The sequence below is a fragment of the Pungitius pungitius genome, chromosome 11 (assembly GCF_949316345.1).
Source record: "Pungitius pungitius chromosome 11, fPunPun2.1, whole genome shotgun sequence".
NCBI classification, from domain to species: Eukaryota; Metazoa; Chordata; class Actinopteri; order Perciformes; family Gasterosteidae; genus Pungitius; species Pungitius pungitius.
The window spans coordinates 8,540,309-8,566,557 of NC_084910.1; the positions used below are offsets into that span (position 1 = coordinate 8,540,309).

The 26,249-nt window shown below is 45.7% G+C and overlaps 2 protein-coding genes across 2 annotated transcripts in view; both read left to right on the forward strand.

Annotated features, from left to right (window-relative positions):
- Positions 1 to 7,174, forward strand: part of tgfb2 (transforming growth factor, beta 2) — a 31,374-nt gene extending 24,200 nt beyond the window's left edge. Inside the window, exons 5-7 of the mRNA XM_037454526.2 lie at positions 3,677 to 3,839; positions 4,472 to 4,625; positions 4,702 to 7,174. Coding sequence (XP_037310423.1) covers positions 3,677 to 3,839; positions 4,472 to 4,625; positions 4,702 to 4,860 — 476 coding nt within the window. The 3' untranslated portion in view covers positions 4,861 to 7,174. The remainder of the gene's footprint in view (positions 1 to 3,676; positions 3,840 to 4,471; positions 4,626 to 4,701) is intronic.
- Positions 7,175 to 12,762: 5,588 nt separating this feature from the next.
- preb (prolactin regulatory element binding) lies at positions 12,763 to 20,719 on the forward strand. The gene is made up of 10 exons (XM_037454580.2): positions 12,763 to 12,960; positions 14,004 to 14,177; positions 14,442 to 14,640; positions 15,162 to 15,415; positions 16,618 to 16,698; positions 16,782 to 16,909; positions 16,988 to 17,161; positions 19,301 to 19,373; positions 19,564 to 19,723; positions 19,813 to 20,719. Exons 2-10 carry the CDS (start codon positions 14,043 to 14,045, stop codon positions 19,905 to 19,907), a joined length of 1,299 nt encoding a protein of 432 aa, XP_037310477.1. The 5' UTR covers positions 12,763 to 12,960; positions 14,004 to 14,042; the 3' UTR covers positions 19,908 to 20,719.
- The last annotated feature ends 5,530 nt before the right edge of the window (positions 20,720 to 26,249 follow it).

Sequence of the window (26,249 nt, forward strand, 5' to 3'; positions counted from 1 at the left end):
CCCCTGCCTCGACAGGGTGTCTAGCTTGGCTAGCTTGTTCAGCGGCCGAGAGCACAGACCTCCCTGATGGTCGATATAAAAGACCACTGATGTGTTGTCTGTCCGGACAAGCATATGCTGGTCCGTCAGGGCTGGGCGGAAGTGTTTCAGCGCCTGAAACACTGCCAGCATTTCCAGCTGGTTTATGTGCCAGGACCGGATATGATGCTGCCACAGCCCCGAGGCTGAGTGACCACTCATGATCGCACCCCAGCCCGTGAGGGAAGCGTCTGTCGTGAGGATGACCCGGCGACAGATCGCCCCTAAAACGGGCCCTTGGGCTAGAAACCCAGGGTGCCTCCATATGACCAAGGCCCTCAGGCAGCGCCGAGTGACTTTGATCAGGCGGTGCTGGTCCCCCTTTGGGGAGAATCCCTTGGTCTTGAGCCACCACTGCAACGGTCTCAAGTGTAACAGGCCGCGAGGGATCACATTGGATGCCGCTGCCAGGCGACAGTCTCTGAAACTTCACAGTGAGTGGCTGGCCTAGCCTAGCCTGCTGAACAGCACAGAGGATCGAAACTACCCGAGCCGGAGACAGGTGTGCCCGCATCGTGGTCGAATCCCAAATTACGCCCAGGAAAGTGGTCCTACGTGCTGGGGACAGCACGCTTTTCCTGGTGTTGAGTCTCAGCCCCAGACGGTTGATATGAGCGAGCACAACATCACGGTGTTGGGCCGCCAGGCGCTCGGAGGGCGCTAAAATCAACCAGTCGTCCAAGTAGTTCAAAATACGGATGCCCTGGAGACGCAATGGCGCCAGAGCTGCATCCACGCATTTTGTGAACGTACAGGGCGAGAGGGCTACGCCAAAAGGAAGGACCTTGTGTTGGTAAGCTTTATCCCCAAAAGCGAACCTCAGGAACTTCCTGTGTCGAAGGAGGATGGGAATATGAAAGTAAGCGTCCTGGAGATCCACCGTGACAAACCAGTCCTCGGACCTGATTTGTGCCGCGATCTGTTTGAGAGTGAGTATTTTGAAACTCAACTTCGCAACAGCGCGGTTCAAACGGCGGAGATCCAGAATCGGACGCAAACCCCCATCCTTCTTTCTCTGAAGTACCGGCTATGATAGCCTGACTCTCTGTCTGGGGGGAGAACTCGTTCTACGGCTCCCTTTCGCAGCAGTGTCTGCACTTCTTGTTCCAACACCAGAGCCTGCTGGGGGTCTACCACCGTGGGTACTACGCCCCGAAATCGAGGCGGCCGCCACCTAAACTGGATGGCGTAGCCGACATCGATTGTGTGCAGGACCCATTGAGATACGTTGGGGAGGGCTCGCCACTCACCCAAAAAGTTTCTCAGGGGCTCCTGGAAGTCCCCGGGTCTACAGACACCGCGCCCTGTAACAACGTACTGGCAGGGAAGCGCTGATGTAGTAGTGCCGGCACCCTCCTTAGAGGGGGCGAACGGCCCTCGGGCCCACGCTCGCTGGACCCGCCCGTGCCCCGAAGCGGCGGCGGGGACAACGGACCGACTCCCCGAGGTGGGGGTCACTCTCCGGGCCCTGACCTCTATGGTGTCAGGGCCTATTGGACGAAGTCCTCTCCGCGTGCTGCGGCCCGGCCTCGGCGGGGGGTGCGCGCAGCGCGACGCTCTCCTGCTGCAGCAGGTGGTGAGAGCTCGTCGACGGCCGCAGACGCGGCGTCGCCGGGGAACGAAAGAATCGAGCGCCTCCGCCTACCCCCTCTCGGCGCTGAGTTTATCCGCCACAGCCCCAATGGCACCTCCAAGGATCCCGCCTGGATCCCATGGTGAAGGGTCGGGAAAAGACGTCAGCCGTCCCAGAATCCTCCGTGAGATCCATTTGTGATCCCCAGGAAGGCAACCGGGGCTCCACCTCGGCACGAGCCGAAGCGGAGCCGCGGGGAGCACGCCTCGTCGAACCGACCTGATTGAAGAGAGCTCGACGAGAGACGCGAGATTGCCACGGCAAATGCTCACAGTCTGCACAGCTAGCCCCCTCAAGGGCTAACTGGGCGTGCTCCATGCCTAAGCAGACAACACACAGGTCGTGTGAGTCTCTGCCCGTAATAAATCGGGTGCAAGGGGGAACACACTGGACAAACCGCTCAGCCATTTCTATCTAAGTGGAAAACTTCACACGCACTAGATGAAGGCACAGAGATGAATGGTCCTGCCCTTCGGGTCACTTTATAGCGCCCTGGTCCGGCGTCGTACCAGCTCGCCATTGGTTAATTTTCACCCGTGCTTCATGACGCGGTCACGCAGGGGCGTTCCCACACCGTCTTTACGCAGCTCGAGTTCCCTGATAGGGAACAGAAAGTAAGTCTTTCTTTCTCTCTACACATGTTTGAAATAATAAATAATAATTGTGATCCCCCACTTTTAGAATAGCAAACACATCACAGGAAGAAGTATTTTGTACAACTATTGTTAGTGAAACAAACCACGGGTATAGCTTATCCACTCTTTTGGTCCACTCTTTAATGATTTTCTTCAGGTTAGGCACATTTTTGCTTCCTGTGGTTTCCGAATGATCTTTCAATATTGGTCAAAGAAAGCTATCTTACTCTGTGGGTAAATATTGCCCCTGTGCCCGGCTCCCACCAGAGATTCCCCGGCCGGATACGCACATGCAGCAGCCCCTTGCATGCTTTTTTATCCCCCTCTTGCATCCTTGCGTGTGCGTGTGTTTTTCTAGACTAGCGCCGAAAGCTACGCAAGCCTCACGCAGCCCGCAAGGCTGTGATTGGTCTGCTAACTACATCCTTTCAGGAGTCTCACATTTCTGGTTTCATAATACCGCCATTTTTAAAAGGAAGACTTTTGAAGAAAGAATGAATCACATTGAAGACCTTTTGTCTGAAGAAATACGGAAATCTGACCACTGATACAACCCGTTATTGGCGGACTACAAGGACGTCCATGGACGAAGATCTCGGCAAACGTGGGTTTGCCGATCAAGGGGTGTACAAAGTTGTGCAGGAAAATACGAGACAAATGTGTCGATGATGAAAAGCAGCAGTGTTATGTTATGCCTCCCTATCGTGGTTGGGCCCACACATAAAAAATAAATAAACAAACCAACCACTTCCACACACAAAGACGTCACTCTCTAGGTCGTCTTCAACAAAAAACGTTACTCCACCTGGTGTTCTGGAGGTGAATTGCTTTGCAACACGCGCAAACCTTTTAGAACCATAAATTAAACGAGTCCATCGACGCAGACGCAGAACCATTTAGGGCCGTCTGGGTTTCCGTCCCTTGAGGGGGGGTTTGTTGTTTCCTGCCTCTCGTCTGGGTTAGCTCCACTTCCCGCCTTGTCTGCTGTGTCCCTAATGGTTTCCACCTGTGTCGGATCACCTGCATCTCCCCTGTGTATTTAAGCATGTGTGTCTCTTGTCCTTTGTCTCCATGTCTCCATGGCATCTTTCATTAAAGTACCAATCTGAATTTGACCCCTGCTTGATTCAACGGGACGCCATTCAATGACTGCCACTAGTGACTAGACTAGTGACTAGACTCCAGGGTGGATACTCTTTATCTAATTAGAGCATCCTTTTTATATAATATCCACTTATTATAATGCATGACACGCCTTGTGGGTGGGGGAAAGGACAGCGGCTTGCAGGTATCATTTCACATATTGACTTGCAGCATTGATACTTTCCAGGTATTGATGACAGCTACAGTCACGGCATTGACCTTAAGCGCCGACAAAGCACTCGGGCTCCACATCTTCTCCTCATGCTGCTTCCTTCATACCGGGTGGAGTCCCAGTCCCAGCCCACGACCCATCGATCCAAGAGAGCCCTCGACGCCGCCTACTGCTCAAGGTACTCTTCTGGAAGACTCTTTCTGCTTTGAGTTCTCTGTGTTCTCCATCAATTGCATTGAAAGTAGACCAATGACTCATCCAACAAGGGCATAAGGCTCTCAATTGAAAGCCATATTACGGAAGTTCCTCTATGCCTTAGCAGCCCTGTAAGGGACAGTGATCTTCATTACAACATTTATAGTCTGCAAGAATCAAATGATGATCACCCAGCATATTCGAGGTGAACATCACTGGTGGAAATTAGTGGACAAACTAACATACAGAAAAATCATAGAATACAACCTGTAAGTACAGACTAAATTCAGCTGAAAAGGGACTCCTTTGGGGAGCAAGAAGGTCTGATAACGCTTCTGGGTGAAGAAGCCAGAACATCAAATGCCTCCTCCTTGCACAAGCTCCTGGGTGATGTCATCCAAAGCTTTTTTTTCTAAACGTGCACCCAATCAGGATGGACCATCAATTAAGCCTTCTGCTGGGCTCTCTGCAGAACACTGAAAGAGGCCACAGGCAAAGCTTTGAAGTACCTTTCCTGCACTCTAGTCCTGTCCTGCATCCACCCTAAATCTATACACCAAAGCCAGACTGAAGCGGGAAATCCGTTTTTACTGCACTACCTTTACCTCTCCCCAGAAACGTTCAGGACAACTGCTGCCTACGGTCACTCTACATCGATTTTAAGAAAGACCTTGGCTGGAGGTGGATCCACGAACCAAAGGGCTACGAGGCCAACTTCTGTGCCGGAGCCTGTCCCTATCTGTGGAGCGCAGACACCCAGCACGCCAGGGTACTGTACAACGAACAGGCTCCTACTGAATTGCATATTGTATTTAAAGGTAATTGCTATAATGCTTGTGTTTCAGGTGTTAGGCCTGTACAACACCATCAACCCTGAAGCATCAGCATCACCCTGCTGCGTTTCCCAGGACCTGGAGCCTCTCACCATCCTCTACTACATCGGCAAGACCCCCAAAATAGAGCAGCTCTCCAGCATGAAGGTCAAGTCCTGCAAGTGCAGCTAGACTCTTAAAGCCAGCACAAACACTATCTTCCTCCCTCACACACACACACACACACAGTGAAACTACTTTGTCTTACATGCACTGTGTGCAAGCACAACATACAGTGACAATGTGGTCATACAGGGAACTTGATGGAGTGCGGAGTACAGAAAGGACAGTGTTGCATTACAGTAACTGGTTGGTTGACACACTGCCTCATATGTGTGCAAAGATTTGCATAATGTAGTTGGTTCTTAATGTTTGGCTTTCAAACAGCGTCTGTACCTATTAAGCCTTCTTCTCTCAGTAAAGTGCCTGCTCAGTGTTAATGATAGTCTTCTTATGTGGCCATGCACCCAAACTTAACGGCTGGAAAACGCCCACATTCGCAATTATGTACAGCAGAAAACCATGAAATAATGTAGAGACTTAGAGATGTCTCTAAGCGAAACTGTTCCATGTTTGACTCGTAGATACACCAGATTAAAAACATTTTAAGCAGTGGTATCAAACTAATTCCTACTTCAATATTGCATTGCACAGACCACATGTTTGCACACACACACACACACACACACTACATTCTAAATGCCAACATGCATCACTCTCCACAGTTATCAAACGAGACACAAGAGTAAGGCAAACACTGGAATTATAAGGGGTAATTGTCAATGAATATAACCTGGCAACAAGCCACCTGAACCACAGTGAGACCACGTCCCTTTGTTGGATACCATTTTATATGAACTTATGGTTAAATCTATTCCATTTAAACATTACATGGGAAATACTTGTTGCAGAAAAAAGCTCATTTCAAATAAAAGGTGGTCTACTGAAGTCAATTATCAATCAGCTTAATGTTTCCTTTGGTGCTCAGCTTCAGAGCTGCCATGACATGCTGTAGTCATACAGAAACATCCCACAATGCATTCTGGTTTTGGACAACACACCAGGGCAAACTTTACTGTTGGTATGGCAGAGAACTCGGTGTGTGGCCCCAACTGAAAGGGCCCCAAGCAGTGATAATAAGGCATAATATATTGTGACGTTAATATATATGTAGTAGTATTCTAACTCTGTGTACCTGAAATAACCCCAAAGCGCTCAGATGTACACAACTAACTGCGTACTTCTAAGGGACCCATTGCAGTACTCCATTTAGAGGACAGGGTAGAGTTAGAAGTGAGAGGTCCACTTTGAAGTGACGTTAAGTAAATTTGAATTCATATTTTTCAATATTGAAAGGGACCTGCATACAAATTGTCCCACATTCAACTATAATACTAGAAATGTGTGTCTGTATGTAGGTCCATTGTATATCTTAGTGGTTAGTCTAAATAAAAGGTCTGACTTGTTGACTTATAAATAGAAATTTATCCTTGGACATAGTTTGGTGAATGGGAAAGAATTGAAGGATTCCGCTATAGATGACATTGCCTTACAGATGATTGATCATTAGCTTCTTTTCTTTTTAAAGATGGGTGCTTTTACCTTGTATGAAGTTTACACTCTGACCTGCTTTACTATTGTAGGGTGCACACAGTTTTCCTGTGCAATGAGGGAATATTGGGGATGTTTCAGGTTTGCACACTTTCCATTTGATGTCCCAAAAAGCTGTTACAATATCTTGGAAACAAACCAACACTTTATCTAACCTGTCTCTTCGTCCCTGGACAAAAAATAAAAAAATAAAGTTTTGATTAATTAAAAACTCACATGTTGAAAGCAAGCCCCCTGATCCCACTGTATGCCCAGTACAGTGTTCTGTGAGACCTGTGGGACCAGTACACCTGTCTCCTGGTTATGTCCTCTGTTACATTACAGAGGGAATATTTCAACTTTCCCCACATGCACTGTTCATGCTCACATTCAAACGTGTTGTCAAATGAATGTGATCTGCATGTCTTTTGATTGTGGTGGAAAACAGATGGTTACTCGAGGGAGCCACTGGGAACAAAAGGATAATGTAATGAATCAGGATTATCCCCTTTATCCTACAAACACACATGGTTTTGCACAATTAGAGGCTCTATATAGATATAGATATCCCACACTTGACAAAACTGTCATTCTTAAAACAAAGTGGTTTTAATGGTACTATTCCAAATGCCGTAGTTTTGTGTTATCCAATGAGGAGTGCCAATATAGGTCACCTGACCCCGATTATTGCCAGTGGACTTGCTGAGTAGCAGCAAAAAAGAGAGCAAAGCATCACCTTTGTCACATTAGAGTTGTTATTTTTTATGTGTAATTGTTGTTTTGATGATGATGTTATTGTGACCCACTCTGCTATCGTTGTTGTGGTGGTGAATAAATTATTTAAGTTTCAAGGGAATTTGGTGGTCTGTGTGTTCTTTCTGATATTTAATGGGACTGCTGCAACGTGTCCTGTCCTCTCTGGGACAAAGTGGATAGTCATGTTTGTTTGATGACTTCCAGCATAGTATTTGATCAAAAGGAGTTTACAACAGCACAAAATTAAAACAGGGAGAAAACATTATTTTTTTCCCATTGCGCTATTTTCCTGCCTATTGGCTAATCCAGACAGCTTTGATGTTAGATCATATGAGATTATTGCCAACGCAGCCAAACCATCAGAAATACTAAATGTTCTCCAGTGTGAAAAAACAAAAACATTTGATCAAATAGAGACTCAAAGTTTGCCACCTAACCAACTCAACCCAGTTTGCTAAAAAGTGAATGCCCTGGTCTGGTCAATCCTGAGGCCGGATCATGAATATCATGGATACTCATTGAACCATGTCTGCCGAGAGGCGGGTGAAGTCCTGCTGAATATCTCCCGCTCCTGTCCTGAGTGCACTCTGTAGCAGACTCTCACAGCGAGTGGGTGTGCTGTCTCTGGGGAGGAAAGCCATTTGGAGATTTTGGTTACTCAGCTGCAGCTGGCGGCACAAAATAACAAAGAATCAGAGAGCGGTTCTCTAACCGTGACATCAGCAGCCAGCAATGCACTGATTCCCATCAGCAGAGAGGCTTCTGACAGAAAGGACATTCTACAGTCTAACCGCGTAGAGTGTGTGGGTGTGCCTTCCAATGAAAGCCATTGGCCGAATCGTGATCCCGTCTCCGTGTGGTTCACTGCCTGCCTACCTGCCTCATGTGGTGGCTCAGAAGACAAAGGGTTGTGTTGTAATCACAGCGGAAGGCCAGCTCTCTTTGTGTTTCATTCAAAGGAGGCACAAAGGCCGCCAGAAGGGTTCCTCACACGCTCATTACAAAGTATGGTTTTTTCTCTCTTTCTATGGCAGCGTGGAGCCTGGGACTTTCAATCCCCCCAGCCTGCCTGTCCAATGATTAAGTCACGTTCAGCTTTGAACACAGCACACTTGGACACATAGTACTCTGGAAGGTTCAAAGAAAAAAGATGCAAAAAATAAATTATGAAAACGGCGGTATGAGAGGCAGACAGCAAATACTTCGGCAGTGAAACAGGATGACCTGTTTTTTTTCCTGGGGGACGGCCCCTTTATATACCAATTATTATTGGGAGAATCCATGAAAAACAAACATTTCTTGTGCAAACAAAAGCACAAACTCAGCTTTGTGTGGTGAGGAAAGTGATGCCCATCTATAGGGTCGGGGAGAGGTCTGTGAGGGTCAAACAGTCAGGGGACATTTCCTGTGCCTTAGACGCTCAGGCTTAACCTGAACCATCTTCATACGAACGGTAGCGGTGAAATACAGTCAATCATTAGGTTGGGGTCTGTGATTCATGTGGGCCTATCAGAATCCAGGCAGGCTGAGTCTATCATAGGGAAAACTCACCGTCCAACTACCATACATGACATACCCATTACATCCTGGGAAATGTAGAGAGAGATCAACATCTTCAGTGAATATAGCAGGAATGGAATCATTTAGCATCTACATAATAAGTGGCAATTTTGCCATTTAAAGTAAAGGACCTTCATCATTGTTTGAATAATAAACTCTAGGTTAAGGTTAAGCTTTAATGAATAAACTGGGAGATGGACAGAAGTTCCCTGTGTCTGCAGCTACCATCAGGAGAGAGGCGGTTACACCCTGGACTGATCTCCAGTCAATAACAGGGCTGACACACAGACATACAACCTCTTTAGAGGGAATTAACCCAACCAGAATGTCAGACAACTGATTTGCTGCTCTTTCAAAGATTTCAGAGAAAAAGGGAAGGTTGGAGATCGGTTTCTAATTCACTGATAGCCCGGCCGTGATGCCGAGCATGAAAACAAAGGTGCATTTTAGGGACCCCGGACTCTTGTGCATCCCAGCTAGTGGACATAGAGCATTCAAGGATGGATTTAAAATCCTTCCTGCATCTTTCAAAAATGTGGCGACAGCGGCATCAGATAAACATCGACTGTAGAAACTCTTGCCAAGAGAATCACATTCCGGTAGCAGGAATTCAAAAGTTATTGGATAATGATCCGACAAGAAAGTGTTTTGAGAAAAGACTGTTAAATGTTCTATGACACCAGAACCAGGTCAAGGGTGTGATTCAAACAACAAGTGAGATGGACAGAAGGACAGTCGATTTGAGAGGACTGAATAGCTCCAAGTTGTGTGTGAGAGCGAGAGACACAGAGGGAGGGAGTTTCTGGGTATCCTGTCAAAGGACTTTTTGTCAAAACTATACATCAAATTAGTGTGTCTAATAGAAAAACAAGGAAATTGTGAGAAATATAAGACTGCTAAATGCAGAGGTATCCTTTATATGTCTGTGCGGTCTAACTCAGAATCAGGTACGGTCTGCTTTCTTCAAGTTAGTCATCAGAAGTGACATTAGAGTGAATGGTGTGAGGGTTGGACTGCACTCTGTTAGCTCCCATAGTCACATGACTAGGACCAGCACAACATATCCTAACTCTATCCAAAAATGATGCATGTTATCCACACACATTAGAAACGCTCCAAGATTTTTCTAGAACTTGAACTGTGACTACAGGAGAGCCATGGAGGCATGAGCATGCCCATTTGGTTTGACAAAGTCCAAACTTCTTCTTTTGTTTGAAGCTTCAAATTGTTGGTCTACGTTGAATTGTGGTTTATTTTTGCATAGGGCTGTGTAGGTTTGGATAGCTTTGTTTCCTTTAATAAATAAATCATTAAAAAAATACATTTTGTATTTACTTGGGGTATATTTTCTATGAAAAAGATTTAATAAAAAAATTAAAGTAATATAGTTCAATAAATACATTTTTCACATGACCACTTTTTATTATTTCACTTATATATTTTTTGAATTAGTAGGGATTTTCCTACTAATAAAAAGACCACAAATGGGCACAGAGCAGCTAGCTAAGTAAACGTGGAAAATAGATCCAACGTGCTGATTAAATCTGGCAGGAAACCATGGCATGAAGCAAAAGCCACTCGCTTTGATTAAATTAAGATTGCAAGTTGGTCCATGTGTAATGTTGCAGGTTATCTGACAGTAGGACCGGTACAGAAGCTTGCTAACAGGCTGCTTTGGCATCACCACACTGTTTGGAATTGGACAATCTCACATATACTATCACAATTAGTAATAGTAACATGAGTGATTGATTGTAATTACTTTACTGTCTAGAACACCCTTTTTGTCATTTAGCATCACTCAGCCACTAGATGGCGCTATATCTGCTCTACAGGACAGTTTTGAAGGCAGACTGGAACGTGTTCAAGGATGCCATCATCCACGATAACAAAATGGATCCGGAATAATCATCAAAAGTGTCAAAATACATCAGCAAGTGATGAAGTGATCACTGACAATAAACATTTCCATAAACAGAATGACATTCCGTAACTTAATAGTAGTTTCTTAATCAAGTTTGACTATTTTGAATAAAATTGTTGCCTGTTGCTGGGGATGAAAGGCGATCTGGGTCACATCCGGGCATTTTGATTTCTCGGCAAGATGTAGATTTTTGAATTTGAACAGTACTGCAGCTGATGACGTTTCACGAGAATGCAAGTCCACTCAAGAAGCATATTGACAAACGTCCTTTATTTTATTCTGGAGGGAGAGACAGGCGAGACAGGGCAGAGAGGGAGCATTCCCTTTTAAAATGTAAGCACAGGAATTCACTTCAATGTCCACCAATTGAATTGTAATAATAATATATATAAAATTATATTTAGTTTGGTTGGGATGAGGATCAGCATCTCTAAATCGGAGGCCATGATTTTCAGCAGCAAAACAATGGATTGCCTACTCTAGGGCCCTGAGTTAGCCGGATGATTTTCAGCATGAGAAAATGCGCAATTATCCTGATGACTGACATTTGGTTCAAACTAACGAGACGGTTTGCGCCTTCGAGGAACCAAGATGGCCTGATGTCAATCAGCTCGTTAATTTGAGCTGGATAATGGGACATCTGATCGACTTAGTTGAACCACGTACGAGGAACAAGGCCCTGGGGTCTGTTTCAAGAAGCAGGTTAAGTGGAAACTCAGAGTTTGTTAACCCTGAGATGAGTGAAACTCTGGGTTGTCTGTTTCAGAAAGGGAGGAAACTAAACCTCAGGGTGAGTCGCTATGGTAACTGAGCCTGTGAACCTCACCTGGTCGGGAGCAGGTTTTCTTCAAGAAACCTCGGCGAAGAACGATCGTTGGACGCAGAAGGCTGTTCGGAAGGTCCGAACAGAAAACTGGTCGTCAGGCTGTTCGTCAGAACAACCTGACGAACAGGTGGTGGTGGGTGGGACCCTTCTGCGTCCAACGATCCTTTATCGTGGCAAGACAGTCTTGCCACGAAGAAGGATCATCACATATTTTGTGAATAATTAACGCGTGCAAAGACCAGTACACGTCACTCGTTCAGACACCAGAATGAACGAGTTCACAGTAACGTTCATCGGGCACAGTACGTTCAGTTCACGTTTGCCCAAAATATGAACGAGTTCATGAACTATCGTTCAATGAACGCGTTCAGGCACAACACTGACTGTAGGGGTGAACGCTGCAGCTGCTGCTAGTGTGGAGTGAATGGACAGCAACATTAAAGCAACAAAGGGGAAATGCTGTCCCCTCAATGAGAACCCTGGTTGGATAAGGATTCAAAATTGGATATGAAGATTAAATCTGATGCATAGCTTCAGTGTTAAAACTGATTAAATAATTGCTGTCTGTGGTTCTGGGCTGTGGCAATCATTTTGAAAAATAATAGCTTGCAGCAACATATGGGGAAAAAAAGAACTGAACTAGAACTAAACTGTGAACTTAGTTCACATTTTTAAGTTTGAACTATGAACTGAACTAGTTCATTTTAAAATTTGTGAACTGAACTTTGAACTAGTTCATGTAGAAAGTGAACTTTCCCAACACTGGGTGTGTGTTTGTGATAGGTGGTAGAAGATGAGATGAGAGAGTTACGTGACCTCAGTGACCTACCAGCTCACACTACCTGTTAACAGCTCGTCTGTCCGCATCTGACCGTAGTCATTTGTGGAAAGTCACCCTTTATTCCTCAATTTTCACACTTTGGAGGTTCACTAAAGTCATACAAGTATTGTGATACTTTTATAGTTTGCATATTGTTTATATATTTTATGAACAGAAATGGATCAAAGTGAGCTTAAGGAGACAAGTTGTGAACCTGAAATATAACTTTCTAAGTCCAGTAACCGTTATAAACGTTAAATACTCAAAGAAACGGAACATGGTTGCTTTTCTATTTGTGTGTTGTGGTGCCTGTAACTCCCTTGTATGTGTAAATAAACATAGGCAATACTTCTGGTCCTGAATGGTAAGATTACACAACAGTAAGTCATCAATATGAGATATTATCTTTCATTATGGAACGCTTAGTCCTAATGCAAAGTACTAATTATTCGATGCTATGTAATAAATATGAGATAGTAAGTCTATCAGTCGGATGGTCGTTACAATTACTTCGCTTTCATCACAATGACAGAATGGGCTTCCATACTTAGCGGAGCGTCACTACGCAGCGGCTCTGTCACGTGATAACGCGCTGCTGACGTGTTGGTAGGGAAGTGGCTATCGAGCTGCCTGTAGCAAGCGTCTCATGGTTTCCACTAACTCTTAAAATTCATCGTCCTTCTTAGTGAGACCACTAATTAGTCTGATTTGGTACCTTTATCTGCTCTAATAACAACGCGGAACGAACCTGGACAAGTAGGTGACTCTTTATTCAATCACCGGCAATAGCTAAACTAGCAGATAGCACACTAGCACACAATGCTGTACCGCTAACTGTAACGTTATTCGTTAGCTTCAGCTAGCTAAGCAATGTTGACATCGCCGTTTACACATAACGTTAACTAACAAGGAGTCGTTACTTTTTTGGCGTTGCTAAGGTTATAACTGAAAACAGATGTGATGATATTCCCAAGTGCTACATTTCGGATTTACCCCGTGATGACCGTGCTCCTAATGCTACTTGCTAAGAACGAACTTTAACGTTAACTACAATCTGCAGCGTTCACCCGGTGTGCGACAACGGCTGTTTAAATAAAACCTTTCATTTCCGCGTGCGTAAGGCAGATTCGTCGTGGGCGTGGCCTCACGAGACCCATGTCGAATAAGCAGATTCCCTATACGTGCGTCCGACTGCGGGTAACATGCCAAGGACACTTAGAGACTAAACAGTAGCGCCGGGTGCGATGTCTGTTCAAAACAGTCACGCCAATAAATGCTTTTCAAAATGATCATATATTGCTATATATATAATGTCAAGTCGACGTGAAACTGGTCTATGCGTTCATATACTCATATATACTCAGTAATATACTGAGCTCAAACACTGAGCACACGTTACTGTCAACCGATGGAAACTTAGGATTCAACTTTAACAGCGTTAAACTTTAAACTTTAACTTTTACAGACTGACCAAACTATTAATACAATATCCAATGTAAATACATCACAACAAGGACACCTGAACGGTAGCAGGTTAGGTATATAACACAGTAGCCTTGCAGTGGATCTGTTCAAATGAAACATGCAGACAGTTGTTGGCAACCAGCACAAACGCACCATCCACTGAGCCATGTGCTCAGATCAACTTCTGCATGCAGTTTGCTTTATTCATCATTCTTCTGCGCTGTTTTGTCTTGCAAAGTTACGTGATAGAATATCAAAAACCTTGAAAGTTAATTCAATTCGATTTCATTTTATGTAACTAACAAGCTCTGTTTCCTCATGTGTTGTACATGCAGCAATTTTATGAAGAAGTGTGAGCTACTTTCACGCCGATAATGGGGAAGAGGAGGGTGCCAGATCTGTACAGAGCCCCCTTTCCCTTGTACTCTATTAAAGTGGACCCGAAGACCGGGCTGGTGATCACCGCAGGAGGAGGCGGGGCTTCCAAAACGGGCATAAAGAATGCTGTGGTAAGTACTGAAATTCTAGTGTGAGAAAAGTTGTCAGGCTCTAAATTACTAGTCCACTTTATAGGTGATCTCTGCTGTATTAATGGTGAAGCATTTTTCTTTAATTGTTTTTGTCTGAATTCCATGTTGTGGAATGATCAAGTTTTCAGAACTAAGAATACAGCAGAAAAGGTTATGATACATATTATAAGGGAAATCAATGTACAGTTTGAATGTATGAAAGGACTCCTGGATCATGAGAGTAGCATACAATCTGTGTTTCAGCACTTTCTGGATCTGCAGCTGGTGGGAGAGCACCAGTACAGTGCCAGTCTCCTTCACTCTCATGACACAGAGACCCGCGCAACCATGAACATGGCCGTAGGTAGCGATGTGATAGCTGCAGGACAGGACGGGACCTGCTGCCTGATGAGCTTCAAACACAGTCCTCAGCGAGAAGGGGACAAAGCGGCATCTAAAGATGGTGAATCAATATGCGTACATCTTCATTTACTGAGCACTGAGTTTGCCATCAATTCTCTCGTGTGGCAGCACAATATAAAGTACATGTCGTCGCTGTTGATATTTATACAACCAATGTGTTTGTGACTAAATTATTCCTGAGAGCATAGTGTAAAACAGTTTATTACAAGTATAGGTTCTGCGTTCAAAATGTTACTTGAGTGAAAGTAGCAAATTATTCGCATTGCCGCTGCATCTCCTCCTCTGTGGCTCGTACCAACACATTTAAAAAATATTCAATACACATGAATATTGTTCAGTAATATTGTGAGAAAGCACATTAAAATATCTCTTAACATGTAGTTATATCAGAAAGATGCTTCACATGAGAAAATATAAGTATCACAAATGTCACAGCTCTCTGATTTGTTCCTTTCACCAATCCACAGGACCTCGTCCCCTAATAGACATGTAGTGTATCATCTGTCTCAGTTGTCCCTTGTTTCTTGTGTTGCTGAACTGTTCGGAGTGTCATGTGTGCAGCTGGGAGCAGCGTGCAGCAGGGGCATGCCAGGCGACGAGCCGGGAAAGGAGACAAAGGTGGACAGGATGAAGCTGTGGGATCTGGAGATACATCCGATCTGAAGGATGAGACGGCCCATATCTCTGTGACTGCTTTGGCTGAGGTGCTCTCAGATCTGAACCCCCAGGACCCGCTCCAGAAGGTGGTTCGGTTCAGTCCTGACTTGAGTCTTCTGCTGACAGGAGGCACAGATGGACACATACGAGTCTGGGAGGTAAACCTTTTCCAGTTGTTGTCTGTTCAGAACTGGAACCATGAGGACAGCGCTTTTGATCTTCAGTGTTCGTCTTCTAGCCAGTCTAGTCTGCCGTGTACTAATAATGATTGTCACAACGATAAAAGGTGACTGTGCCTCAGGGTGGTCTTTCAATCAAAGGATCTACAGTTTCGATCCCGTGTTCTACTAGTGTCCATCTCTGGTATTTGCCGCTATTATATTCTGTTGGTTTGCTAGACCGATCTCCACAATTGAGACTGGTATTTGGAACTTGAACTCAGGGCGCAGGAATTCAGTTTAGAAGTTATTTACTATAGTGTATAGATCTACCCACCATCACAACCCAACGACCAGCCACAACGCAATTTTCTCACTCCCTCAACAAGCAGCACACGCTGCGCCGTGAGCCCCCGTCCTTTCCATGTATCCATCATCTTTAGATCATTTGTACTTTTTCATCAAAAGGCACATCATAGTGATTGTGATTAAAGAAAATACATTATGAACTAATTGTTACACTGAGCTTCCTTTGGTGCTAAGGATCAGCGCTGCCATGACACACAGTAGTCACACAGATACATTCCACAATGCATTCTGGTTATGGACAACACACCAGGGAACACTGTTGGTATGGCAGACAACCCGGTGTGGCCCCAACCCAAAGCGCCCCAAACAGCGATTAATAAGGCTTAATATATTGGGATGTGGATATATGTAGTAATATTCTAACTCTGTGTACAAAAATAACTGGAAATGAACCCCAAAGCGCTCAGATGTACACAACTAACTGTGTACTAGGGACCTGCAGTACTGCATTTAGAAGACAAAGTAGAGTTAGTGAGAGCTCCACCTTGAGCTGACGTTGAGTAAACTTGAGTCCATTGGGCCAATAATGCCTTCCTGGCACTTCTCATTTGAAGTAAACCTTTGCATGCTGGAGTATTAATTATTTTATGCTCGGTGGAGCTCAGTAGTAATGGGTGGATTTAATTAGTGGATGTTGGTACTCCGCTCCTCCAACAGTGAGATACAGTGGTGTTTGATGCATCCAGCTGCTCCTGGTGATTTGTTTGGGAAGTGACTAAGAGTTCAATGGTAGAGGGAACCCATAAGCTCAGCTGCTGCACATTGTGTTCCTGTTTATTCTTTAGTATGTATTGATGTCCTGAATATATGTATATATCTTAATTCTTCTTCAGTTTCCATCGATGAAGAAGAAGTTTGACTTCAAAGCACACGAAGGGGAGATTGAAGACTTGGACATTAGTCCAGGGAACAAGGTAAACCATTGACACCTCCTTGTGTAGATATTTAGATTGTGCATCTGTGTCCCAATGCTCAATTATCTCTTGTTGTCGAGCAGCACCTGGTGAGTGCTGGCCGTGACTTCTCCTGCAGTGTGTGGAGTGGCAGCCAGCTGGCTATGGGCCTTAACTGGCTTGAAACCATGCCTCAGATAGCTGAAAAGACTTATCGCTATATGGCTTGCAGGTAAACCGGAAAAAAAGACTTTGTCGTCTACCAAAGAGGTGCTGTGTGTTTTAATGGATGTGCTTTAATGTTTTTCAGGTTTGGAAAAGTAGAAGACCAAAAACACACCATAAGGCTTTACACAGTTCAGATCCCTCATAAACGAGACAGAAAGCCACCTCCGTGCTACCTCACCAAATGGAACGGCCAGAGCTTTCTGCCCATGCTGACGGCCTCATGTGGTACTGAAGTCATCTCCAGTCTGGCTGTCAGGTAACTCACCATCTTCTATTATGTTCACTGTGGATGCTGAGACACAAGGACAGCGGGTTTGGCACGGACCTGCCTAACTCCTGTACAAACACAACTCATCACAAAGAAAACATCCTCGCCATTAATGGTCCAAACAGGGGTTCTGTTTGTTATTTATTGATCATGTATTGAAGTTTTCACAAACTGGTTCAATAATTTAATAGCCTTAATACTTTGTTGTATACATGAATCATATAATTTTAGACTATTTTGAAAGAACAAATATTTTAATTGTGACAAAAGCTGTGACCATGTTTGATTTTGGAGTTTTTAAATGAGCCCCAAGGAACAAAAGTTTTTCATTTTGTTGAATAAGCAAAGGACTTTTAACCAGAAAGCAGCTGATTTAGCCCAGATAATTGGAGCCATATTTGAAGATTGAGATGACAGAAAGATACCAGCAAATTGTTCAAACTAAGCCTATAGTTAGAAGGAAATGAGTCTCTGTCTACTTGTAACACAATAATCCTTCAACTGGAAACCCTGTCATTAACAAATTAATTGGTGGCTCAGGACGGTGTGGGCATAACACATTTCCAAAGATTTGGACTAATGTCTGTAGACTACTAGACCAGTAGTCCATTTAAGGAAATAAACATGCACGGACTATGTTCAAAGAATATTTTCCTGAATTTTAATGCATGTACAAGGTACAAAAATCCATATTAACCACTTTCTGGGACTTAAAATATAGACGATACTTGCCTTCTATGAAATTTCTTCATTCATTAAAAAAAAGCAACATATACACTCCCACGGTCGTTCTCAAGAAGTATACATCAATAGTTAATCTGTGTAGAGAACGTGGGTTTGTTAACATTTATTTTGACAATGAAAGGAGGGCAGACTTGGTTCCTAGTCCCATTAAGGGCCATTGAACATCGCAACTGCAACCCTTCCTGGGTAAGCCGACCATCAGAGCTTTGGAATGGTTATTATTACACATATATTTATGCTAAAGCAAATGTCCCAAATGTCAGCAGTCTAGGCCCAAAGCAGCTTAGTAAGGGCTGCTCCAGAGTGAAACAATGCAAGCTGGGTCCACGAAGGAGGAGCTCTATAGCTGATGGTTCTGGCACCCATTATACTTTTAGAGACTATGAACCTTAAGCTGCCTCCTGACAGCGCAATGCCTTTATTGACGTACAGTCAGGTTCATAAATAACCCTAACCCATAAATATAAACATTATTTTGGCTCTGTACGCCACAACAATGGAGTTGATATGAAAAAATCAAGTGCAGACTTTCAGCTTTTATTTGAGGGTATTTACATCCAAATCAGGTGAACGGTGTAGGAATTACAACAAATTCAAATGTGGCCATCCTCTTTTTTGGGGGGGCAAAAGTAATTGGACAATTGGCTGCTCAGCTGATCCAAGGTCAGGTGTGTGCAATGCCCTCATTCTTTCATTTACAAGTAGATAAAAGGTCTAGAGGTCATTTCAGGTGTGGTATTTGTGTTTGGAATCTGTTACAGTCAACTTTCAATATGAAGTCCAAAGAGCTGTCACTATCAGTGAAGCAAGCCATCATTAGGCTGAAGAATCCAAACCCAACCATCAGGTGTGACCAAATGGATGTAAATACCCTCAAATTAAAGCTGAAAGTCTGCACTTAAAGCACATCTGATTTTTCATTTCAACTCCATTGTTGTGATGTACAGAGCCAAAATAATGAAAGATGTGTCAATGGCCAAATATTCAGAACAAACACATTGTGCATTGATTTCCAATCAAGTGCCAGATTCTGTTGCAACATTGTGCATGTGAGAAAGGCTGTGAATGCTGGTTTCATGTGGGAGTGGACAAGTAGGCTGATCAAAGATTATTATTATGGTGGTGCTGTCAGCGTCCTCATTAGCTACTAGTAGCCCTTTTCAGTTGGATAGAAAAGCAATCATGGTCTTGTATAGTATACATTATCATTTTGTCCAGAATAGTTAATAAGACATCTAATGATAAAACCATTTCATTTGTTGCAGTATTCCTGTGGTAAAGCAAATTCCCCCTGCTTGTCAAACAATTGGGAATGTGAGACGATGGACCAAGCGACCACAAGGTGTCCGTCTAAGATTTTAACTTGAACATCTTCTTTGACAGTGACTCTGGAACCTTTCTTGGCCTTGGAACTGTGACGGGTTCAGTGGCGATCTACATTGCTTTCTCCCTCCAGGTAAAGAGAGCCACATCTCAACCGAGGAGCCCTGATGTGATCTGATAATAACGTGTGTGTGTGTGTGTGTGTGTGTGTGTGTGTGTGTGTGTGTGTGTGTGTGTGTGTGTGTGTGTGTGTGTGTGTGTGTGTGTGTGTGTGTGTGTGTGTGTGTGTGTGTGTGTGTGTGTGTGTGTGTGTGTGCGCGCAGAAGCTGTATTACGCACAGGAGTCCCATGGCATTGTTGTGACAGACTTGGCCTTCGTACCTGACTCTCTGAAAGGCAAAAACCTCAAAGGGAACAATGAAACGGCCATGTTGAGTGTAGCTGTGGACAGCCGCTGTCAGGTTCATGCTGTCCCCAACCGAAGTAAGTCCTGCACCATCATCAGCCATGTATCATAACGACAGACCTTTTCATCTTATCCTTTGTCCCTTTGGGTTTTATTTCTTCTTTAGGATCCTTTTCTATTTGGCTAGTGCTGTTCATCTGTGGCCTCGTGGTGATGGGACTTGTTCTCCTCTTGCAGTACCTCTTTCCAGGGTTTATTTAAATGATTCAAAGTTGGACACATCTTCACATGACTTACTTTGCATCGGTCCAGCATCCTCGCCTCCCAGTGCTGCATCACAACAAAAGTTGAGCCAGATGAAGCTCTTCAGGCTCCTGCGCGGACTGACCAGCTGACCTCGTCTTTGTCAGCACTTCCTCAGCGTTGCTCTTCTTAGACCTGTGAACCCAATCAGGAGTGTGGCATTTTATTTGTTTTGAACTCTATCAATTATTCTTAATATGTTTTGCATCCATAATGAGTTTCTGATTATGAAGGGTGGGCTTTTTATTGACATTATTTAAGGAAACATGTAAAATATTTAAATGAGTCACAAATAATGTGTGTTAAACATTGACGGCTGTGTCTTTTGACTTTCAAATGGTTGCCCGGTATTAACTATCATTTTCAACACAAATGTACATCTTCTATAAATTAATAATAATTTCCTATTATTCAATAAAAATGACAAGTGAAGTTGCCATCAGCACATAAACACATGGTGTGTAAAGTTGATGAAAATGCCATTAGAGCAAGAGAGGGCATTCCGTTTAAGACATTTGAATGACGGAATCTGCTTGAACATGTTGCCAATGTACAAATTCATATTATTATAGCTGACACGGTAATATCAAATATTAATAAGAAAGCTTGCTTTGAAAAGGCAAACATGTCTCCTTAATACATGGTTCACAATCTTTAAGTTTACTGTGATCATAATTTTAAAAAACTTTTTGGCGACTTCTGAGCAAGAGAAATAAATTGTGAATACAACATGTTTTTCAAACCAAATCCCAGTGTTGACTGGTGTGAGTGTGCTTCCCTTTGTGTGCATGCATGTGTCTGTTTGTGCCCATCAGGAAGATGTAAACAATGAAAACAGTGCTTTTTCTACCCTCTTACTATGATTGAATATTTATCCTGTTACTCAAACATCAGCGTTAAAGATTAACCTCATTGTTTTTAATGTCTCTAATACAGGGATCATGAAGGCTACAGTAAGATAGGTCACATGATTAACCACATAGTATTGGATGTCTGACACAGTGATTATTGAGGTTACAGTTGGAATTTTTCAATTTCAATGAATGGCGCCATTTGCTCTAGATGCAACGGGGGGGAGGGGGGGGGGTGTAGCTTATCACCCTTAAAAAAATCTTTCCATTGTCTTTTCTCCTCTGCATCCATCGTGGAAGACGGCTGTTTACTTATTGACAACCAAACACCGTCCTTTGGTGCAGAGAGCTCGGTGAATTTCACTGACTTCTATAGGAGCTGGATGTCTGGATTACTGCCAATTCCAGCGGTACAGGAGGTTAACCGAAAAATGTGTGTCTCATTTTCTACTTTTCTGCTTTCTCAGGTTAAAGGCCTTGTTTGAATCAGGAATCGGGAATGGTTTATTGCCATTATATGTCAGACATACATGGACTTGACGGTTGGTGCATGACAGCAGACAATGTAGTGCAGGAATAATATTAGAATAGAATAAAATAAACGCCATGGGTTAGTACGCTACTAGAACAGAGTGGACAGCTGCTACTGCCAAAGAGATTTTTGCAATTGATCCAATTTTGGAGAGTAGACTATTGGGAGTTGGATGGCGGTTAAGCACAGGAGCAATGCCTACAGAAGCCATGGTGGAAGGAGCCACACTGTCCACAGGTAGGAAGAGGTTTTGGATCACCAATGCCAACTCAGTGGTCAGAAGAATCGTGGCTAAATGCATCTCTTGTGGACACTATAATGCACTAGAACAAAAGATGGCAGTTGTTCCTAAGGCAACAATCCTTCCTGATGTCCCACCATTCACCACCACAGTAAACTACTGTGTGGTGAATGAATTACTTTGGACAATTGAAGTGAAGGGGGGACTGTCTACCGGCAAGCATTACGGTGTTATTACATTACATTACACGTCATTTAGCTGACGTTTTTATCCAAAGCAACTTACAATAAGTACATTTCCACCATAAGGAAACAAACCCAGAAGAACAAGAATCAAGAAAGTGCAATTTCAGCAAATTGTACATTTGTGCTTATAGTGCTTCATGGGGAGCAGGGTTGTCCGTTGTGACGCGAGTTCCCTCAACAACCTGGAACCCCTCTCACCTAATCATCCACTGCTCTTGAAGGGTAAACCAGCTTTAACACCTGCAGCATTTCATGACCAGTGTGGGAGAGAAAGATGTATGCAGGTAGGGTACCTCTCGGATCTTTTCTGGAAGAGATGGGTGAGAGAGAGCACTTTCCTTTACTCCAAGAAAGGAAAAAAATGGAACCAGAGGAAAAGGAGTTGGTTATTGTAGTTCCCTCTCAGGGAACTCAAGCTGCGTAAAGACGCTGTGGGAACGCCCCTGCGTGGCCGCGTCATGAAGCACGTGTAAAATCTAGCCAATGGCGAGCTGGTACGTCATACGCGGGGACGCCGGACCAGGCCGCTTTAAAGGGACCCGAAGGGCAGGACCATTCATCTCTGTGCCTTCATCTAGTACGTGTGAAGTTTTTCCACTGAGATAGAAATGGCTGAGCGGTTTGTCCAATGTGTTCCCAGAGACTCACACGACCTGTGTGTTGTTTGCTTAGGCATGGAGCACACCCAGCTAGGGCTAGCTGGGCAGACTGTGAGCATTTGCCGTGGCAATCTTGCGTCTCCCGTCGACCTCTCTTCAGTGAGGACGGCTCGATGAGGCGTGCTCCCTGCGGCTCTGGTTCGGCTCTTCCGGCTCCGAGGAGCAGGTCGTGGTGAGTGTAGAGGCAGCGTAGGCTGACGCCGAGGCGATTCATTCCCCCGCTGCCGCAAAAGAATTGCTGAAGGTCCTCACCCGAGCCGCTAACAGTTTACATATCAGCTGCCCAGCGGGTAAGCAGCAGCCGTCTGCCCCCGGTAAACTGCAGGACCGGTTCTTACCTTCCCGCAGAGCTCCTCCGCGCCGGTGTCTGCCGTTCTTCCCAGACGTCCACACTGAGGTGTCGGCGTCCTGGAGTAGGCCGGTGTCTGCTCGCGTGTACAACCCGTGTACGGCATTGTACTCGTCTTTAGCTGAGGCTAAGCGACATGGCTACGGAAGTATGCCGGCCGCGGAGGGGGCCCTGGCGGGCCATGTTTCCCCTTCGGCCGTGTTGCTGAGGACACCGGTACTGCCCACCAAGCCTTCGAGGACTACCTTGGTTCTAGTGGGCAGGGCTTACTCGGCGGCGGGGCAAGCGTGCTGCCTGCATACGATGGCGCTTATCCAGGCGTATCAGGCAGAGCTGCTGGCCGACGTGGCCGAGGGGACGGAACTAACTCCGGAGGCAGTGCGTGAGCTGAGGCACACGGCTGACCTCGCGTTGAGAGCCACTAAGGAGACGGCGAAGTCCGTCGGCCGCTCCATGGGAGCCATAGTGGCTACGAAGCAGCACCTTTGGCTGAGCCACTCCAGCCTGCAGGAGAAGTACAAGTCCTTCCTCCTGGATGCACCTCTCTCCCCCACTACCCTCTTTGGAGGTGCCATTGGGGCCGTGGCGGATAAACTCCACGCCGAGAGGTGGCAGGCGGAGGCGCTCGATTCATTCCTTCCCCGACGACGCCACGTCCGCGGGGCCGCTCGCCGATTTCGGGGCGTACTATCCACGGTGGTAGACCCCCTGCAGGCTCTGGTGTTGGAACAAGAAGTACAGACCCTGCTGCGGAAGAGAGCCGTAGAACGAGTTGTCCCCCCAGACAGAGAGTCAGGCTATTACAGCCGGTACTTCATCGTTCAAAAGAAGGATGGGGGTTTGCGTCCGATTCTGGATCTCCGCCATTTTAACCGCATTTTAAGTTGAGCTTCAAGATGATCACTCTCAAACAGATCGCGGCACAGATCAGGTCCGAGCACTGGTTTGTCACGGTGGATCTCCAGGACGCTTACTTTCATATTCCCATACTCCCTCGACACAGGAAGTTCCTGAGGTACGCTTTTGGGGATAAAGCTTACCAATACAAGGTCCTTCCTATTGGCCTAGCCCTCTCGCCCCGTACTTTCACAAAATGCGTGGATGCAGCTCTGGCGCCATTGCGTCTCCAGAGCATCCGTATTTTGAACTACTTGGACGACTGGTTGATTTTAGCGCCCTCCGAGGGCCTGCCGGCCCAACCGTGATGTTGTGCTCGCTCACATCAACCGTCTGGGGCTGAGACTCACCAGGAAAAGGAACACCAGGAAAAGCGTGCTGTCCCCAGCACGTAGGACCACCCAGAGGTGTGGACTCGAGTCATGTGACTTGGACTCGAGTCAGACTCGAGTCATGAATTTGATGACTTGAGACTCGACTCGACAAAACTTACAAAGACTTGCAACTCGACTTGGACTTCAACATCGATGATTCGTGACTTCACTTGGACTCAAGCCTTTTGACTCGAGAAGACTTGCTACTTCCCATGAAAACTGGGGGAAAACATTTTCACCCGGCCGCGCCGCTCTGTTTATCTGCAAACGGGCACACCTGTCTCCCGCTCGGGTAGTTTCGATCCTCTCTGCTGTTCAGGCTAGGCTAGGCTAGGCCAGCCACTCACTGTGAAGTTTCAGAGACTGTTAGGTCTCCTGGCAGCAGCATCCAATGTGATCCCTCGCGGCCTGTTACACTTGAGACCGTTGCAGTGGTGGCTCAAGACCAAGGGGTTCTCCCCAAGGGGGAACCAGCACCGCCTAATCAAAGTCACTCGGCGCTGCCTGAGGGCCTTGGTCATACGGAGGCACCCAGGGTTTCTAGCCCAAGGGCCCGTTTTAGGGGCGATCTGTCGTCGGGTCATCCTCACGACAGACGCTTCCCTCACGGGCTGGGGTGCGATCATGAGTGGTCACTCAGCCTCGGGCTGTGGCAGCATCATATCCAGTCCTGGCACATAAACCAGCTGGAGATGCTGGCGGTGTTTCAGGCCTGAAACACTTCCGCCCAGCCCTGACCGACCAGCATGTGCTTTTCCGGACAGACAACACATCAGTGGTTTTCTACATTAACCATCAGGGAGGCCTGCTGAACAAGCTAACCCACCAGATCCTCCTGTGGTCCGCGGGGAAGCTCCGCTCGTTAAGAGCGGCTTATATCCCGGGCGTCTTGAACCAAGGGGCAGACACCCTGTCGAGGCAAGGGCCGAGGCCCGGGAACTGGAGACTCCACCCAGAGGCGGTGGAGTTCCTTTGGGGTCACTTCGGCCGCGCCGATGTGGACTTATTTGCCTTCGCAGAGACAACTCATTGTCCTCGGTGGTTCTCCCTCACCCACCACGCCCCTCTCGGCTTGAATGCTTTGGGACAGGCATGGCCAAAAAGCATGCGCCTGTACGCTTTCCCCCCGGTTGCTCTGCTCCCAGGGGTTCTGGATAGGGTCCATCAGGACGGCGTCAGCCTACTGTTAGTAGCCCCGCTCTGGCCGGCCCGCGTATGGTTTGCGGACCCAATATCGCTTCTCGCAGGCCCCCCGGTGGAGATCCCCATCAGGTCGGACCTACTGTCTCAGGCGTCGGGGTCCATAGTTCACCCCCGCCCTGAGCTTAGGAAGCTATGGGCGTGGCCCTTGAAAGGGCCCGCCTTTGAAGGTCCGGTCGCTCGACTGAGGTCGTAGAGACCACCCCTTACTCCAGAGCCCCGCCACTAGGAGGGCGTATGCTGGTAGATGGTGCCACCTGCTGTAGGAACAACTGCGGACCCAGTTAACTGCCCGGTCGATTCAGGGTTTTTGTAGTAATGGAACCTTTTGTGGTTAATGGCCACGCAAAGTTCTTAAACTTTTTACCGTAAAAAAGGGTTTGTGCATTCTGTGAGATTAAAGACTAAAGCCCACGTCATTGAGGCCAGTGACAAAGTTTCTTTGTTTTTACTCGGCTCAATCATAAAGTAACATCTTTGGCTCCTTTATTGTATATTGTAATAATTGTTATGTCTTCCTGCACGTTTAGGGGCCATGGTGGTGACAATAGAGCTATTTCTTTTTTTGTACACTGGGTGGCGCTCTACTAAAAAGTATTGAGCTCCGGTATATAAGTCGTGGATTCACCGTTGTTAGGGGTTGGACCCAAGAAGCAAAGCATTTTGACCGCTAACAAGATATAAAGGTGTACTCTCTTCCAATGTTTGGTGTCAACTCAAAATAAAATTCTACCACTGGACTAGATCCTGTGTATCATTTTAAGATTCAAGACATATATTGTCATGTGTACATGTGTAGTGGGGCTGTTATCAGTAGTGGGGGTGTGTTCACCAGCCTGATGGTCTGCGGGTGTCTGCGGGAGTCTCTTCGTTCTCCCTGGGACCTCAGATTTCTACCTCTTGCTTGACGTCATTGAAAACAAAAATTCTTTTTTTCCCCTTTTGACCTCTG